The sequence below is a fragment of the Saimiri boliviensis genome, chromosome 2 (assembly GCF_048565385.1).
Source record: "Saimiri boliviensis isolate mSaiBol1 chromosome 2, mSaiBol1.pri, whole genome shotgun sequence".
NCBI classification, from domain to species: domain Eukaryota; kingdom Metazoa; phylum Chordata; class Mammalia; order Primates; family Cebidae; genus Saimiri; species Saimiri boliviensis.
In genome coordinates this window covers 122,761,850-122,782,738 of record NC_133450.1, presented here as the reverse complement: position 1 = coordinate 122,782,738, position 20,889 = coordinate 122,761,850, and the positions used below count along the sequence as shown (strand labels likewise).

At 37.0% G+C, this 20,889-nt stretch overlaps 1 protein-coding gene across 2 annotated transcripts in view; it reads right to left on the bottom strand.

Annotated features, from left to right (window-relative positions):
- Positions 1–20,889, bottom strand: part of RFX7 (regulatory factor X7) — a 160,300-nt gene that overhangs the window by 70,301 nt on the left and 69,110 nt on the right. For both annotated transcript variants that reach the window (XM_074394202.1, XM_003935603.4), the window contains exon 3: positions 18,846–18,879. In XM_074394202.1, the coding sequence (XP_074250303.1) occupies positions 18,846–18,879 (34 nt within the window). The remainder of the gene's footprint in view (positions 1–18,845; positions 18,880–20,889) is intronic.

Genomic DNA, 20,889 nt, shown 5'->3' with positions numbered 1-20,889 from the left:
TTAAGAATTTTTTATCATGGGAGGCTGAGGGAGGAAGATCACTTGAGACCAGGAGTTGATTCAAGACCAGCCTTAGCAACATAATGAAACCTCATTCATACAAAAAACAAAAATAATTTTTGCCAGGTTTGGTGGTGTGCATGTATAGTCCCAGCTTCCCAGGAGGCTGAGGCAGAGGGATCACTTGAGTTGAGCCCAGGAATTTGAGGCTGCAGTGAGCTACGATCACAGCACTGCACTCCGGCCTGGGTGACAGAGCGAGACGATGTCTCAAGAAAAAAAAAAGTTATTTCTCTTACATTTTATTCCCTACTATACCTCTCAGGTAGTCCAAAATAGCTTAAGTAAAATAAGGGGACTAAGTAATACAGACTGAAAAACTTACACACTCTTCTGGGTCTAGCTAATAATACTCTGGTGTCAGATATATCCAGGGTAACATTTTACCTTGACTACTAAAATGATTATGAAAAATATAATTAGATCAGCTTTATAAGTGTACTATGATGTTATACATCTAAAAGTGTTACAACTCAGGTAAGAAATTTAGTTTAAGATATGCTGGTTATTATTAAAGTAAAAATTACATTTGTACTGTAAAAGCATTAAAACATTAACAAAAATCTATTCATAATTATGCAACTACAAACATTTTCATTTCTCTTTACTGATAAATTTTTTCATAGCTTTAAAACTAGCATAGATACTTTATATTTTTTACTTCTAGTAGATTTCAATATTGTCTTCACAATTGTAATCAACTTAAATATCTAACATTATTTTAGCTATTTTGCTTTAGTGAGCGTAAGTTTTTAAAACGGCATTGAGACAACCTGCTTATAAAAACAGACTGCATTTAGAATTCTTGATTACTAAAATTCAGTAAGATGAAGCCAGTTTTTAATTTTTCATTTCAGATTACTTTCTATTTGGAAAGTGAATTTAAGGGACATTTTCTTGATTATAAGCTCATACTTGAGAAAATTTGTAAAGAATGATATAGTATATAGCATAGTTTTTAAGTCTGGGCCCTGGAGTCAGATTATCTGGATTAAATGCCTAATTTTACAAATAAGTAAATTTTAAAACCTTAGGTAAATTACTTAAACTTGTCTGTTTCTCCATCTATAAAATGATGATGATGATGACACATTAGCCTCACAGACAAATTATGAGGATTGAACGATAAAACGTGAAGCCTTTGTCTGCCACATGGTAATTACTCAATAAATACTAACAATAACAATAAAAGACAAACTGTTTAGGGGATATCATGTGCATATTTACTTTTTGATAATCACTGTTTGTAAATAACTAACCAGTAAATATTTACTGAGTGTCTTCCATGAAAAGACAATGTTAAGTACTAGGGATACAGAGACATAAGTCCCAGCCCTTACTTCCCAAACTTATTTTTGGAGAAGAAAACAAATTAAGCTGGCGATAGCATACTACACAGTAATAGTTTCGATAGGGATATACACAGAGTACAAGAAAGCTGGGACCCTTAACACTGGACAGCATGGCTAATAGGTTATCTCACGATACATATGCTGCTAACCCCCACAGTCTTTTTCTTCCTCTGGTTTAGAGACTAGAAAACAAAATATGTCCTAGTTCCCCTTCCAGGTAGGAGTAGCCATGTGACATTACTCTGGAGGTTGGAGTTCCTAAAGTGGCCTTCCTGAATATGAGGAGGTATGCTGAAGAAAAAGACGGCTTCCCTAGAAGAAAGCCCATTTGCCCTTCTTCCCCTTTTCTTGCCTTAGTCTTTGGACTAATGGCATAGTAGCACAAAAGGCCATCAATGATGTGATAGAACCAAAGATGACACAGCAAATAAAAAAGAGACTAGGACACTGGAGGCATTGCAGTTATTGAATCACTCTTGAACACCTAACTCTGAACTTCTCATTTGGTGACACAAACTCTTACTACTTTAAGCCACCAGCTGTTCCATTCTATAGTTAGGATTTTCTGTTTTCTGCAGATAAACGCATAGTCCTAGTAGATAAACAAAGATTTCTGAAAAAGGTAACTTCTGAGCTAGTGCAAAAAAAGAAACAGAACTTATGCAAGTGAAGAAACTCAAGAAGAGTTCCGCTGCTAAAGTGAATCGCACCTACCAAGGCCTGGAGAGGGAGGAAGCATGGAGTGTTCTACATTATATACCTTCCAGTTTCTTGGATGGCTTTAGCCAGGTTCCAAACCTTCTCCATCTTCCACTCCCTATGTTTAAGAACTTGAATACTATGCCCTCAGTAATTCCATATGGTGAGCATTTATTTTTAAACAGTAAGTTCTGTGATGATGAACGTAAAATGCAATCCTTGACTAATGTTTAGACTTAAAAACATATATTTATGGAAATTAAGTCAATTAGATCCACATTATGAATTTACACATATAACACCTTCAACTAAAACTGCTTTGTATGCTTATGTGCCATGCACTATTTTTACACTAATTATCTCATTTAATATTTATGACAACTCAGTGGAATAGGTACTATTAATACTTCTTTATACCTACCTAAGTTAGGTTAGAATTATGGGAATTCAGAAAAGAATGGCAGGATAAGAATTCATACTCAGTTCTGTTTCATTCTATAGGCTCAACTCTGAGCCACTCTGCTATATTGCTAGTCAGCTTTTTTTAGTTTTTAGTCTATTTGTCCTACTTCACCTGCTTAAATCCTTCCTGCATTTATGTAATAAAGTTTCAGTTTTTCAAAACCACTCTAGGGATCAGAGTGGGGGTGGATCGGATTGGTTATCTCTTAACACGTGAGTATGGAAGGAAGGGGCATACCACATTGAGTAGAGCAGAAGCAAAGGGGAGAATGATAGAAAAAGAAAAAAAAAGTTCTTTCCTTCTAAAAGAATGAGTTATCTTTACTTACTGGTAAAGCAAGAGTAACTCCCCAAAATATTTCCCAATATTTTATAAGTGTATAGTCTCTAAAAGGTATAAATTTAAGGTAGCAACACTTCTTTATATTTTAAACTACAGTATGTTTAATCATTGATTCATTAGTTTATATTCATTCATACATTCAGCAAATATGTATTGATCTTCTTCATGTGCCTCTGGATATATTCCAATGCATATGTTCCTATACTTAAGCCAAGAAAAAAATATAAATGCCAATTATAACTACCACAAAGGTTACTGTATCACACAAATAAGGGTATGCGCAGAATATCATGGAACAGAGAAATCACAGAAGGCTTTCCAGAAGCATTGGTATCTAAGATGAATCCTAAAATCTAAGCAGGTATTACAGAAAAAAAGAAGGAACAGTCTACATCAGACTTTTTCAACCTCAGCACTCTGATATTTTGGGCTAAGTCTATCACGGGGGCGGGAGACACCCTGTTTTGTAGGATGTTGAAAGAGCATCCTTGGCCTCTACCCATCTGATACTGGAAGTATTATCCAAGTATGAAAACCAAAAATGTCTCAACATATTGTCAAATGTCCCCTAGGGACGTGGAGAGCAAATACTGCCTCTTGTTGAAAACCACTGTTGGAGATTTCTGTTGTCCAAAGTGGTAGCCACTAGCCGCATTTGGCTATTTAACTTCAAATTAATTAGAATTAAAATTAAAAGTTAACTCCTCAGTCACACTAACCACTGTTCATGTATTAAGTAGGTACACATGACTACTGATTACCATACTGAATAGCGCATATACAATATAAAACATTTCTACCACCATAGAAAGTTTCATGGATAATGCTGTTATAGACTGAGGGAGTAAATATTCTCTTCTACTCCACAGCTTGCTGATAGGCAGTGGGGAGAGTGGAGAAAGATAAGGTTAGACAAAAATGGTAAGGTCTGAGTATGAAGAATCTTCCAGGCCATAAGGCAGAGCAATAGGGAACCAATGAAAACCTTTAAGCAATGGTGTGAAACAAATGGAACTTTATAAAGATGACTATGATGACAGTGTGGAGAAAAGAAAGAATGTGGAAAGACTAGAAGCAGAAAAAGAGTTGCAGTATCTCAAATAATTATGATGATCTAAATTAATGTAGTAGTAGTAGGAATAGGCAAAAATAGAGCAACCAAGGAATTGCTTTTAGGACCTGGTAACTGACTAGTTGAAAAGCAGGGTGAGGAAGAGTTGAGACTGACTTCTAGGTTTTTAGGTTAGATGAGTCAGTACCATTCACTAAGACAGTATGACAGACATACTGAACCATGAATAATAAACCCAGAAATGTTCATGTCCTAATCTTTGAACCCCTGGGAATTTGCATTGCAAAAAGGGCTTTGCAGATAGGACTAAGTTAAGAATATTAAAACGGGGATATTATCTTGGCTTGTCTGACCAGGATCAATATATACTCAGGTATCCTGGTGAGAGTGAGGTTTAAGGAGATTTGACTACAAAAAAGAGCCTTGTCAGAGTGATGCAATGTAAGAAAGACTCAAGCAGCCATTAATGGCTTTGAAGATGCAGCTATCAGAAGCTAAAAAAGGCAAAGAAACATCTTCTTCCCTTAGAGTCTCCAGAAAAAACAAAATAAAACAAAAAACCCATGGCACTGCTAACAACTTAGTTTTATTCCTGTGAGACCCACGTCAGACTGCTGGCCCACAGAACTCTTAAAATAATCTGTTATTTTATGCAGCCTCTAAATTTGTGTTGATTTGTTATAGCAGCAATAGGAAACTAAAACAGATAGGTACAGAATTGAGGGTATGATAGGAGTTTGGCTCTGGAAAAGTTGAGTTGAAGTATCTATGTGACATCCCAGTAAAACTGATCAGCTGACACAGAGTTGGATATATGGGCCTAGAGCTTAGGATGGAGACATATAACTAGGAGTCATCAGTATAATGAGATTAATTGAAACCATCAAAGTAGATTACTTTGGACAAATACAGACAAAATACAAAGGAACAGACACCCTGAAGGAACGGCCTAAAATGTAACATGAAAACCAGGATAGTGTGGCATCTTAAAGGATTTAAAAAATGAGACTGTACCAAAATGGGGGGACGAGGGGTTAGCGTGTGTAAGGAAATGGACAACAGGGAGAAATGAAAAAGGGCTGTCAGCTGGGACTGATATTACCTATAATATTCAGCAGTAAGGGGTCATGGTATCTTTTCTAAATGTAAGTTTTAGAGGAGTGGTATTAGAAGATTTTTGTTACTGGGGTTCAAAACTGAATGGAAGGTGAGACATGAGACTAAGTACAATCAACACTTTGACTAAACTTTGACTTTACTCTTGTAAAAGGAAAAAGATACAGTGGTAGCTAGAAAAAGGTTGTGGATTGCAGGAAAGATTTCTTTTTTAAAGATGAGGGTAAAATTAAGCATTTAACTATTAATGAAAATAGGCCAGTATAAAATAAGAAAATAAAGAAGTAGGAGAAAGAAAATAAATCATGACATGAATTCTGAGATGGGAAGGGATGGGACCTAGACAGTCGGGAGAGAGAGATCAGCATTCAGACAGGCAGGACAACTCTTCTGTTGAGAGATAAGGGAAAGAAGACAAGAACTGGTATATAACTGAGCAAATACTAAGTTAGGGGCAAGAAATGGCATTAATTTAGTGGAGTACCTACACGGCAACTTCCTATGTTCTCAGAGAAGTAGAAGGCAAGATCATTTGCTGGCAGCAAGAAAAGAAGAGGTGAGTTTAATAGCTTGAGTTAAAGAAGTTTGAAATAGGTTTAGTGAAGAATAGTGGAAAATAAATCACTAAAGAAACAGAGGGTGAGAAGGGGCCTATATATTTTATTGAGTCCTTAAAATAGCTGTTAATAGACTTCTGCATGTGGCCGCAGCGGAGTACCTGATACTGCAGCAACTCTCCTAGCTCCACCATCTCAAAACATGAACAAAATACAGAAAACACGTGTTTTCAGAAACTGGACAACAAAAAGTAAAGACTATTAGACCTGAGAGAGAAAAAAACAAATGAGATGCTACTACCTGAAGACAACGTGACTGTTGGTGCAGAAAGGAGCAACTCAAGCAGAGCAAGGCAGTACTGCAGAACTAAAGAGAAAGAAGTTAGTGTTCAAAGTGGCAAAGTACCATATGGAAGAAAGATAAAGAAACAGCTTCAAAATCTACACAAATCTCTATGTAGACTTGGAATCTATAGGTGAAAACTAAACTGTATATGTAGATAAAAATTCCGTTAAGACTGGGCAAAGAGCTACTGGTGATCTACAATTGGTTGACAAATGTTCCAGTTTTGCTGAAACAAACTTCAATACACTTTAAAGAAGAGAAGAAAACTCAAATGCTCAAAAAAACCATAAAAATCAGTGTTCAGCACTAACATAAAAAGTATTAGATATGCAAAGAAGCAGAAAAATATAACCTGTAACTGCAACAAAAATCAGGAAATAAAATGGACCACAGGCTAGATACGGTGGCTCACGCCTGTAATCCAAACACTTTGGGAGGCCAAGGTGGGTAGCTCACCTGAGGTGATGATTTTGAGACCAGCCTGGCCAAAATGGTGAAACCCCATCTGTACTAAAAATATAAAAAATTAGCCGGGTGTGGAGGCAGGCACTTGTAATCCCAGCTACTCCAGAGTTCAAGCAAGAGAATTGCCTGAACCCAGAATGCAGAGGTTGCAGTGCGCCAGGGACGTGCCGCTGCACTGCAGTCTGGGCATCAAGAGTGAAACTCTTGTCTCAAAAAACAAAAACAAAAACAAAAACAAAAACAAAACAAAACAAAACAAAAGGCTGGGCATCGTAGCTTACACCTGTAATCCCAGTACTTTCGGAGGCCAAGGCAGGGGGATCGCCTGAGGTCAGGAGTTCAATACCAGCCTAGCCAACATGATGAAACTTTGTCTCTACTAAAAAAAATAAATAAAATAATAAAATAAAATAAAAAAATAGAAAAACTAGCTGGGCATGGGGGCGGGTGCCTGTATTCTCAGCTACTTGGGAGGCTGAGACAGGAGAATCGCTTGAATCCAGGAGGCAAAGATTGCAATGAGCTGAGATCGTGCCACTGTACTCCAGCCTGGGTGACAGAGACTCCATCTCAAAAAAAAAAAAAAAAAAAAAGGGGGGATTACAAAAATGACAGAGATAATACAATTAGCAATCAAATAATTTAAGACAGGTATTTAAGACAGAAACAAAATGATAGAGATAATAGACAAAATAAAAGAGAAACAAATGGTAGAGGTACTCCAATTAGCAGTCAAGGAGGGAATTTAAGACAAACAAAATGATAGAGATGATATAGAAAATGATAGAGATACAAATGGTACAGATACTACAACTAGCAGTCAAGGAGGGAATTTGAGACAAGTATTTACGAAAGGAACAAAATGAAGGATATAAAAAAGAACTATAAAAAAGTAGAATTTCAGGCCATGCACAGTGGCTCATGCCTGTAATCCCAGCACTTTGAGAGGCCAGTGTTGAGAGATAGCTTGAGGCCAGGAGTTGGAGAACAGCCTGGCCAACATGGTAAAACGCTGTCTCTACTAAAAATACAAACATTAGCTGGGCATGGTGGCAAGCTACTTGGAAGGCTAAGGCAAGAGAAACACTTGAATCTGGGAGGCGGAGGCTGCAGTGAGCCGAGATCTGCCACTGCACTCCAGCTTGGACAACCAAAGTGAAACTCCATCTCAAAAAAAAAACAAAACAAAACCCAATTTGAATTTCTAGAACTGAAAAAATATAAGATCTAGAAGAGAAAATTTATTGGATGGAATTTATAGCAGGTTAGATACTTTGGTGGAAAAATATGAAATATGATTATACAGAAATAGAAACTATTAGTAAGTACAGAAAAACTGTTTGACAAAAATCAGCATATGGCCAGATGTGGTGGCTTGCACCTGTAATCCCACCACTTTGGGAAGACAAGACGGGTAGATTGTATGGTCAAGAGATACAGGCCATCCTGAACAACACGGTGAAACCTGTCTGTACTAAAATTACAAAAATTAGCTGGGCTTGATGGCACATGCCTATAGTCGCAGCTACTAGAGCGGCTGAGGCAGGAGAATTGCTTCAACCTGGAAGGTGGAGGGTGCAGTGAGTGTGATTCCACCACCGCACTCCAGCCTAGGAACAGAGCGAGACTCATCTCAAAAATAAAAACCAAAAACAAAACCAAAAATACAGCATGTAACTATGATTAAAAAAAAAAAAAAAGTCTTAGCAAAATAGACACAGACAGTAACACATTTAACCTGATGAAGAGTATCCATGAACAGGCTAAAATTAACTTCCTATTGTATGGTGAATGAATCATGTTTTTTCCTTAAGATCAGAAACAAGGCAAAGAAATTCTCTCTCAGATTTCTATTCACCTACCTCCCAGAGCTCCTAGCAGTACAATAAGGTAAGCAAAAGAAACTGGCATATAAACTTTCTTTATTCATAGATAATATGATTGGGTGGGCAGAAAATCCTAAAGACTACATAAAAGTAACTAGATTTAATAGGTTATTTAGCAAGTTTGCTGGTTACAAGATCAATATAACTATTAGTAATAAAACAATGGAAAACAAAAATTTTTAAATGCCATACTTGGTAGCATCGCAAAACTTTAGTTTTAATAAAATGTCTACAAAACCTATACACAGAAAATAACAAAACATGCTGAAAGAAATTATAGAAGAACCAACTGAAATGGAGATACACCAAGCTCATGAATTAAAATTTGTTAATAAGACATCAATTGTCCCCAAATTGATCCATAAATTGATTTAATCCCAACAAAAATCCAAGTACAACGTTTTTAAAAAATAAAAATTGACAAAGTAAAATTTATATGAAAATGCTAGAAAAAATCTGAACCATTTATATTACCTGGTATCAAAATTTTCTATAAAGCACAGTAAACAAGGCAGTGTAGTGATGTCAAAGAGGCAGACACAGCAATCAACGGGAAAAAAAGAGTCTAGAAAAAGATCCACATATAATGATTTTTTTTTTATATAGGAGTTGACTGGGGAGGGGTTGACTTTCCAATAAATGGTGCCAGAAAACTGGATATCTGAGATGGCCAAATAGGAACAGCTCTGGAGTGCAGTTCCCAGTGAGAATGCAGAGGGTGAGTAATCACTACATTTCTAAATGAATTTTTACTGCCCAAAGACCAGGAGATTCCCAGGCAGAAAAGCGCCACATCTCCAGCAAAGCTGGTGCAGCAGGTCTCTGCACAAAAACTCACATAAATATGGCCGCCTGGAATGCCTGGGAGACAGAGTCACCCATTCAACTGAAAAAAAGGGGGCTGAAATAGGGAGCCAGGTGATCTGGATTGGTGGGTCCCACCCTCACAAAGACCAGCAATCTAAAACACTCTGGATTGAGAGTTTCACAGCAAGCACAGCTGGACCTGGGACAGTCCAGCTCTGTGGGGGGAAGGGCATCCACCATTACTGAGGCAGTCCACCATTACCAAGGCAGTCCGCCATTATGGAGGCAGTCCACCATTACTGAGGCAGACCACCATTACCAAAGCAGTTTGAACTATACCTCTATAAACAAAACTGTGAGGAAGTTCACACAGCAGCTGGACACAGCAGCTCAGCAATGCCTCTGCTGGCAGACTGTGACTAGGCTACCTCCTTGCTGGGCAGGGCATCTCTGAAAAAAGGCAGCAGCATGTCAGGAACTTATAAAGCCCCACCTTCCCAGGACAGAACAGTTACAAGTTCCACTGCAGCAGACTTAAGTCCCAGCATCTCTGAACAGAACAATGGAGCTCACAGCTCAGCACTTGAGCTCCTATCAGGGACAGACTGTCTCCTCAAGCAGCTCCCCGACCCCCGTATATTCAAAGAGACCCCTCATAAAGGAGAGCTCAGGCTGACATCTGGTGGGTCTCCTTCTGGGACAAGATAACAGAAGAAGAAGCTGGCAGCAACCCTTACTTTTCTGCACCTGCCACAGGTGATCCCCAGGCAAGCAGGGTCTGGAGTGGACCTCCAGCAGTCCTGCAGCAGAGGGGCCTGACTGTTAGAAGAAAAACTAAAAAAAACAGAAATAACTTCATCAACAACAAAAAGGATGTCTACTCAGAGACCCCATCTGAAAGTCACCACCTACAAAGACCACAGGTAGGTAAATCCACAAAGATAGGAAGAAACAAGAGCAAAGAGGATGAAAACACCCAAAACCAGAATGCTTCTCCTCCTCCAAGAGATCACAACTCCTCACCAGCAAGGAAACAAGGCTAGAGAATGAGTCTGATGAATTGACAAAAATATGCTTCAGAAAGCGGGTAAAAACAAACTTCTCTGAGCTAAAAGAACATGTTCTAACCCAACATAAAGAAACCAAGAACCTTGAAAAAAGGTTTGACGAAATACTAACAAGAATAAACAGCTTACAGAGGAATATAAATGAATTGATGGACCTGAAAAAAAACCACACAATAACTTCACGCAGCATACACAAGTTTCAATAGTCAAATTGACAGAGCAGAAGAAAGAGTATCAGAGATTGAAAACCAATTCAATGAAATAAAAAGAGAAGGGAAGAATAGAGGGCAAAAAAGTAAAAAGAAATGAACAAAGCCTTCAAGAAATATGGGATTATGTGAAAGTACCTAATCTACGTTTGATAGGTGTACCTGAATGTGACAGAGAGAATGAATACGAGCTGGAAAACATTCTTCAGGATATCATCCAGGAGAATTTCCCCAACCTAGCAAGTCAGGCAAACATTCAAGTCCAGGAAATACAGAAAACAGCACAAAGACATTCCTTAAGAAGAACAACCCCAAGGCACATGATCGCCAGATTCACCAGGGTTGAAATAAAGGAAAAAATGCTAAGGGCAGCCAGAGAGAAAGGTCGGGTTACCCACAAATGGAAGCCCATCAGACTCACATCGATCTCTTGACAGAAACCCTACAAGCCAGAATAGAGTGGGGAGCCAATATTCAACATCCTTAAAAATCAACGTAGAATTTCATATCCAGCCAAACGAAGCTTCATAAGCAATGGAAAAATAAAATCCTTTATGAACAAGCAATTACTCAGAGATTTCATCACCACCAGGCCTGCGTTACAAGAGCTCCTGAAAGAAGCACTGAACATAGAAGAGAACAACCAGAACCAGCCACTCCAAAAACGTACCAAATAGTAAAGAGCATCAACACAATGAAGAAACTGTGTCAATTAATAGGCAAAACAACTAGCTAGCATCAAAATGGCAGGATCAAATTCACACATAACAATATTAACCTTAAATGTAAATGGGCTAAATGCCCCAATCAAAAGACAAAGACTGGCAAATTGGATAAAAAGCCAAAACTCATCATTGTGCTGTATCCTGGAAACCCATCTCACATGCAAGGATACACATAGGCTCAAAATAAAAGGATGGCGGAATATTTACCAAGCAAATGGAGAGCAAAAAAAAAGCAGGAGTTGCAATCCTAGTCTCTGATGAAACAGACTTTAAACCAACAAAGATCAAAAGAGACAAAGAAGGGCATTACATAATGGTAAAAGGATCAATGCAACAAGAAGAGCTAACCATCCTAAATATATACAAACTCAATACAGGCGCACCCAGACACATAAAACAAGTTCTTAACGACCTGCAAAGAGACTTAGACTCCTGCACAATAATAGTGGGAGACTTTAACAGTCCACTGTCAATATCAGACAGATCAACGAGACAGAAAATTAACAAGGATATCCAGGACTTGAACTCAGACCTGGATCAAGCAAACCTAATAGATATTTACAGAACTCTCCATCCCAAATCCACAGAATATACATTCTTCTCGGCACCACATTGCACCTAATCTAAAATTGACCACGTAATTGGAAGTAAATCACTCCTTAGCAAATGCAAAAGAATGGAAATCATAACCAACAGTCTCTCAGACCACAGTACAATCAAACTAAAACTCAGGATTAAGAAACTAACTCAGAGCCACATAGCTTCATGAAAACTGAACAATTGGCTCTTGAATGTTCAGAGCAGATAAACAATGAAATGAAGGCAGAAATAAATTTGTTCTTCGAAATCAATGAGAATGAAGACACAACGTACCAGAATCTCTGGGACACATTTAAAGCAGTGTCTAAAGGAAATTATATAGCAGTAAATGCCCACATGAGAAGCAAGGAAAGATCTTAAATCAATACCCTATGGACAAAATTGAAAGAGCCAGAGGAGCAAGATCAAAAAACTCAAAAGCTAGCAGAAGACAAGAAGTAAGTAACATCAGAACTGAAGAAGAGAGAGACACAAAAAACCTTTCAAAAAAATCAATAAATCCAGGAGCTGGTTTTTTGAAAAGATCAACAAATGGACCACTAGCCAGATTAATAAAAAAGAAAAGAGAGAAGAATCAGATAGATGCAAGAAAACATGATAAAGGGGATATCACCACTGATTCCACAGAAATACAAACTACCATCAGAGATTACTACAAACAACTCTATGCACATAAACCAGTAAACCTGGAAGAAATGGAAAAATTCCTGGCCACTTGCACCTTCCCAAGCCTAAACCAGGAAGAAGTTGAAACCCTGAATAGACCAATAACAAGGGCTGAAGTTGAGGCAGCAATTAATAGCCTACCACCCAAAAAAAGTCCAGGTCCAGATGGGTTCACAGCTGAATTCTACCAGACATACAAAGAGGAGCTGGTACCACTCCTTCTGAAACTATTCCAAACAATCCAAAAACAGAGAATCCTTCCCAGATCATTTTATGAGACCAATATCATCCTGAAACCAAAACCTGGCAGCGAATCAACAAGAAAACTTCAGGCTAATATCCATGATGAACATAGGTGCAAAAATCTTCAATAAAATACTTACAAACTGATTGCAACAGCACATCAAAAAACTTATCCACCATTATCAAGTAGGCTTCATCCCAGGGATGCAAGGCTGGTTCAACATATGCAAGTCTATAAATATAATTCACCACATAAACAGAACCAAAGACAAAAACCACATGATTATCTCAATAGATGCAGAGAAGGCCTTCAACAAAATTCAACAATGCTTTATGCTAAAAATGCTGAATAAACTAGGTATTGACAGAACCTATCTCAAAATAATAAAAGCTATTTATGACAAATCCAAAGCCAATATCATACTAAATGGGCAAAACCTGGAAGCATTCCCTTTGAAATCTGGCACTAGACAAGGATGCCCTCTCTTACCACTCCTATTCAATATAGTATTGGAAGTTCAGGCCAGAGCAATCAGGCAAGAAAAAGAAATAAAGGGTATTCAATTAAGAAAGGAGGAAGTCAAATTATCTCTATTTTCAGATGACATGACTGTGTATTGAGAAGACCATATCGTCTTCTAAATACACAGTCATGTGTATTTATCTAAAATCTCCTGAAACTGAGAAGCAACTTCAGCAAAGTCTCAGGATACAAAATCAATGTGCTGAAATTACAAGCATTCCTATATATCAAAAACAGACTTAAAGAGAGCCAAATCAAGAATGAACTGCCATTCACAACTGCTACAAAGAGAATAAAATACCTAGGAATACAAACTAACAGGGAATGTAAAGAACCTCTTCAAGGAGAATTATGAACCACTTTTCAAGGAAATAAGAGAAGATGCAAGCAGATGTAGAAATATTCCATGCTCATGGTTAGGAAGAATCAGTATCGTGGAAATGGCCATACTGCCCAAAGTAATTTAAAGATTCAATGCTATCCCCATCGAGCTACCTATGACCCTCTTGACAGAACTGGAAAAAACCACCTTAAACTTCATATGGAACCAAAAGAGAGCCCGCATAGCCAAGTCAATTCTAAGCAAAATGAACAAAGTGGGAGGCATCAGATGACCTGACTTCAAACTGTCCTACAAGGCTACAGTAATCAAAACAGCATGGTACTGGTACCAAAACAGAGATATAGACCAATGGAACAGAACAGAGGCCTCAGAGGAAATACAACATATCTACAACCATCTGATCTTTGACAAACCTGACAAAAACAAGCAATGGGGAAAGGATTCCCTGTTTAATAAATGCTGTTGGGAAAACTGGCTAGCCACGTGCAGAAAGCAGAAACTGGATTCCTTCCTGACACCTTACACTAAAATTAACTCCAGATGGATTAAAGACTTAAACATAAGACATAACAACATGAAAAACCCAAGAATAAAACCTAGGCAAAACCATTCAGGACATAGGCATAGGCAAGGACTTCATGACCAAAACACCAAAATCATGACTAAAACACCAAAAGCACTGGCAACAAAAGCCAAAATAGATAAATGGGATCTAATTAAACTCCAGAGCTTCTGCACAGCAAAAGAAACATCATTAGAATGAACCAGCAACCAACAGTATGGGAAACATTTCTGCAATCTACCCAGCTGACAAAGGGCTAATATCCACAATCTATAAAGAACTAAAACAGATTTACAAGAAAAAAGCAAACAAACCCATCCAAAAGTGGGCAAAGGACATGAACAGACACTTTTCAAAAAAAGACATATATGAGGCCAATAAACATATGAAAAAATGCTCATCATCACTGGTCATTGGAGAAATGCAAATCAAAACTACATTGAGATACCATCTCACGCCATTTAGAATGGCGATCATTAAAAAATCTGGAGACGACAGATGCTAGACAGGATGTGGAGAAATAGGAACACTTTTATACTGTTGGTGGGAGTATAAATTAGTTCAACCAATGTGGAAGATGGTGTGGCAATTCCTCAAGGACCTAGAAATAGAAATTCCATTTGACCCAGCAATCCCATTACTGGGTATATATCCAAAGGTTTATAAATCATTCTGTTATAAAGACACATGCACAGGTATGTTCATTGCGGCACTGTTTGCAATAGCAAAGACTTGGAACCAACCCAAATGCCCATCGATGATAGACTGGAAAGGGAAAATGTGGCACATATACACCAGGAATACTATGCAGCCATAAAAAAAAACAATGAGTTCGTGTCCTTTGTAGGGATATGGATGAACTTGGAAACCATCATTCTCAGTAAATTGACACAAGAACAGAAAATTCAACACCGCATGTTCTCACTCACAGGTGGAGGCTGAACAATGAGAACACATGGACACAAGGAGGGGAGCATCACACACTGGGGTCTGTTGGGGGAGACTAGGGGAGAAACAGCAGGGGGTAGGGAGTTGGGGAGGAATAACATGGGGAGAAATGCCAGATATAGGTGATGGGGATGGAGGCAGCAAACCACACTGCCATGTATATACCTATGTAACAAATCTGCATGTTTTTCACATGTGCCCGCAGAACCTAAAGTGCAGTTATATATATATATATATATAAACAAAACTGGATATTCATCCATAATGTAAAAAATGAACCTTGAAGTTCACCTTAAAGCAAACACAAATTTAACACATAATGGTTCAAACATCTAAAAGAAAAACACTACGACTATAAAACTTGTAGAATAAAATGTAATAAAATATAAGAAGATTGAGATATCTGGAAATGCAAGTGAAGAGGTTGGCTAATTCTTTCTACAACTATAAAAAGACATAAAACGGTCAGAAACTAGGTTCTGGAAACTAACTACAGGAAAACAACATACCGCAAAGTGTTTAGTCTAAAGACTATTGAACTTCAGGTAGCAGTAACTATGAGAGTCTTTATTATTCTTGCTTATGGCTGCCACCCTGACCTATCCCCATGAAACCATATGGGTTTGAACAGTAGTGCTGCTAGGATGAGGCAGGCTATATTTAAACATACAAAGAAAAGCAGAACAACAATGGGTCAGACAACAGGTACTCTAGTAAAGATAGAGAAACTACAGCATAAAGATAATCAAAGAAAAAAATAAATAGAGCTTCAGAGAGACAAGAAAAATAAGATCAATCATTTCAACATATGTGAAATGGGAATTTTAGAAGGGGAGAAACAAGGGCTTGAAAAAGTATTCAGAAGATAATGGCTGAAAACATCCCAAATCCAACTAATCTATGTGAGCTCAACAAAACCCACGTAGGACAAACAGAAAGTGATCTACTATATACATAGTCAAACTGTTAAAAGTCAGGGAGAGAAAAGTGAATGACTGAAAAAATGAATCTAAGATAAATCTTAACACCAACAAAATAAAACTTATGTAAAGGAAGACAATGATATAATTAATGGCTGATGTCCAAAAGGCAATGGAATAACATATTCAAAATAATAAAAGAAAAAACAAGCAAACAAAACTGTAAACTAGAAATTCCATTTCCAGCTAAACTATGTTTTAAAACTGAAGGTAAAGTAAAGACATTCACAGATAGACTGAGAAAATTCATTACAAACAAACCTGTGGTATAAGAAACACTAGAAGAAGCTTTAGACTGAAAAGAATCATCCTTGATTCCTCTGTTTCCCCTCCACATTCAATCTATCAACAAGCAAAGTCTACCAGCTTTATATCCAAAATATTCCTTAAATCCACCTACTTAAAAAAAAAAAAAATTCCATTGCCATCATCTGAGTAAGAGCCTTGAATTATCTAGTGGACTTCTGCAATAGCCTAACTAGTTTTCCGGCTTCTACTCATATCCCCCTACAATCCACTGTTCCAACTATAGCCAGGGTATTAAAAAAAATTGGATTGCACTATTCTCTGCATAAAATCCTCTAATCAGCTTCCCATGCACATAGGATATTACTTGCCATGACTAAATATGCAATACACAAACAACTCCCTGCTTGAACTTTTCTATCGCTCTCTACTTCCTTCCATAAGTTCTAGCACACTGGGATCCTGTATTCTTCAAATATCCCAAACTCATTCCTCCTTTAAAATTTTTGTACCTACTGTTCCTCTTCTACCTTGTGTGTATCACTGGCAGATCATGACTCAAGGGTGGCTTCTTATTACTCAGGTCACCACTCAAATGTCATCTCCTCAGAGAAGCTTTCCCGGGCCACCCTATCTAAGGTTACCCTACCTACCACTGCCTGCCTGCCTTTGCCTTTTAAAAATTGTGTTGTATCTTTATCGTTATCTGAATTATAGTGCTTACTTATTTGCTCACTTTTTTAATGTCTACCTCACCCAATAAAACAAAAGGATCATGAGAGGAGAGGTCTTAGTATCTTGTTCATCACTGTATGTCTAGGAACTAACAGTATTTTAAAATTACTGAGTAAAAAGTTACATACATTCTAAAACACTAAAATATAAACACTTCTGAAGTCTTAAAAGACTTTAAAAAGACTTTTGTTCTTACTTAGCATTTTATAAATGTCATATTTTATAATGTATACCAATCTTCTTCTGCCTCTTTTCAATGAAGAGACAAAATGAGTAATGCTCCAAAGTTATCTCAAGTATTGCAAAGAAAGTAGGTAGCCTTAGATAGACAAGAACTGTGTCTGTCTTGCTTACCACTGTACTCTGGTACCAAGAACAGGGTCTAGTATATGATAATCATGAAATAATTACAGAATGACACATAAACAATTAGACTTTTAAGAGCTGGAAGACAGGGGAAATGCTCTGGGGGTTGGTGGGAATGTGTTACTCCCTCCATCCCCAATCACCACTTTCCCAGGTCTTAAGAGTACTCTTGAATATATCTCTTAAAAACAGACTAGATTTCTTAAGGGCAGAGAATATGTCTTTTCTGTTTGGTATCCCCTATGAGTAAAACTGTTCAATAATTTTGTTTAATAATTTTTTGAACGAAATGCAAGAGCACTGGTGTCTTCATTTGTAAAAGGGAGGTGACAAGATTACTTACTTCAAAGGTTTATTATAAGACAAAAAATAAAAAACCCAAAAAACAACTACACACACACACACACACACACACACACACACACGCAAACAAAACAAAAGGAAGAGTAAGTGAAAAGGAAAAGAAAAACAACTCCACAAAATCCTCTTTTAGCTATTAGGCTAGAAAAGTAAAAGAAAACTGATTAAATTATATCTTCTCCTATAAACTATTCCTATTTATTCACCTATCTAGAAGATAATAACATAAGCTAATAAGATATACTATTTCAGCACCAGACACTGAAACAGACCACCACCACCACCATCACCACCACCACCAATCTCAGGTTAGCTGATAAGCAAGAACCAAACTTGGATAGAACTTTTGCAGTTACAAGCAGGAAAAGAGAACTAACCACACTGACAATTTTGGAAATCTAACAGTACAGAGCCTTTGTATGTTCCAAACTCTAGAGGGTAGCCTTTCAGCAGGGATGTTATGAAAGAAATCAGCAGTATTCCAGATGTCCCAGTAGCTGCATGCTCCTTCCCTCACACTTTTAAGAGAAGACCTAAGAAACTACAACTATACTAACACAATCTAAATTTAAACTATTATTGTGGCTTTAAATCTTAAAAGCTGGCAACCCAACAAAAACTAATCCACTAAGCATCTGAAAAGCTTTTTTAAAACAAATTTTTACAGTTTATTAAGTAGAATCTATTATTATTGCTTAATTCCCACAGGCTAGCAACCAAAACATGAAAGATATGCTATCTCAACAAAACTAATCCATTAAACATCTTTAAAAACTTTTCTCTAAACAAATTCTTACAAAGTTATTAGAATCGAAAAATAAATATCCAGTTTAACTAAATGTTTGTTTAAGCAATCTTTCAGTAAAAGCCAGTAAGATTCAAAAACATGTAATTACCTAAGATTGTGATTTTATTATTGATGAGATATAGGAAAGTATCTAGATAGCTAATAAACAATTCACCAGAGGGGGCTGTAATTAAAATGTCAAATTTTATTCACTGGAGTTGGATTATATTTAAAATCAACATTTCCTTAAAAATTTTATATTTTATATTGTGGTAAAAACCTTATTGCAAAAAAACTTTAAGATTAGTTATTTCACTTACCAAAATGCAGTCCACTTTAGATTGTACAGTTTTGCTAAAAGAAAGAGAAAGTTAGGTTAGTAAATGAAAATTTTATGAAATATCTGCAAAATTCTCAGTAAGATATGGTAATTTAGTCTTCCTTACTATGAAAAAAATAAATACAGCATCCTACTAAGATTAAGGATGGTAGCCTAAAACTGTGTTTTTCACAAAGCAAAACAAAAATCTATTTCCCATTCATTGTACTAAATTTAATCTTAAAGCATGGTCAAAATATTTCCTAAGTTTATTTTGAGTAAACAATTTTTAACAGTATATAAATGCACATTTATTACTATACTTAAAAGTATGGCACAGAGCTTGCAGTAATTATGATTTTTACTGTTTGCCTGCCACTCTGGACAATAATTTGCTTAGCACTTAAAAGTCATAATGATATACTGCAATCTGTACCTTGTAAGACTTGATACATAAAAGATTCTGTTCCCCCAACCCGTCTCTACACATAGACACACAAACCAGTAACAAGAATCCCTATACATAAAGGCAATAAAAAAAAGATTAATATAATAATAAATTGGCCAGGAGAGGTGGCTCACGCCCATAATCCCAGCACTTTGAGGCTGAGGCAGGCGGATCACGAGGTCAGGAGATCGAGACCATTCTGGCCAACGTGGCAAAACCCTGTCTCTACTAAAAATACAAAAATTAGTTGGGTGTGGTGGCTCGTGCCTGTAATCCCAGCTACTCGGGAAGCTGAGGCAAGAGAATCACTTGAACCAGGGAGTCGGAGGTTGCAGTGAGCTGAGAATACACCACTGCACTCCAGCCTGGATGACAGAGCGAGACTCCATCAAAAAATAAAAAAGGAAATAAACAATACGATAAAGCCATTATACATCAATTTAACTGAACTACTGAATATAAGTGAAATGTTAATAAATAACACAAATGAGGCCAGTATAAAAAACAACTATTGCAAACTTTGGATTTTGTTGTAACATAAAGGAAAGTGAAAATGCAAAGAAATTGTGCAAGATGTTCAGGAACAGTTTACACACAATCTTTAAAACATGTTAAAACCAAATTGTCTTCTGCAAGAGTTTCTAAAGCCAAATAAATGTAAACCAAAACTGGTTATTTGCCTTTTTATGTAGCCATACAGCTAAGCTATAATGTAAAAAAAATCATATTGAAATTTCATTTAACACAATCATTAATAACATTTTATACCTGTACATTTTCTAAACGATAAAATATGACTGGATTCAGTTTAATTGCAAAGTTCAGAATGACTAAAAATAACAAAAAAGTAAAGGATAACTGTAGATTAAGAGGGAATGAAATCCCCTTCCCAAAATCCAACAAATATTTTTAGAGGTTTTTGTTTGTTTGTTTGTTTGTTTGTTTGTTTGTTTTTGAGACGGAGGTTTGCTCTATTGCCAGGCTGGAGTGCAGTGACGTGTAATTGGCTCACTGCAAGATTTTGCAAAGATCTTCCCTTCTTTTTGCAGATGATATTAATCCTTAGTCTTTACCATGGCCATAAAAGCCCTGTATGACCCAATCCTCTGTTATCTTTCTGGTCTAATCTCATAGTAGTCTATTCTTCATTCATTCTGCTCTAGCCAGGTGGCCTCCGTGATAGCAGTATGGCAAGAGTGGGCCCTGCACCAGCTTGATCTGTCACCCTCTAGGACTTTTCTCCTACATAACTTACCCCTTTACTTTCTTTGTTACCTTGCTCCATGTTATCTTTAACACAGTTTCTCCCTGACTTCCCCATATAAAATACTCCCAATCACTCTATATAGCTCTCATTGTGCTTGATTTTTCATCATTCCACTTATCATCTTCCATATTATAATTTTATTAATTTGTTTACCAGCTATCTTCCTTGACTAGAACTTAAACTTCATGAGAGCAGGCTTTGTCTGTATTGCTCACTGCTGCTATCATCTGGTACATGTATTCAATAAAATCTGCTGAATGAATAAGTGACAAAAAAAATTCAGTCCCCTAGATGAAGAAAAGCCCTTGGAAAGACTGGGACCACTTAAGA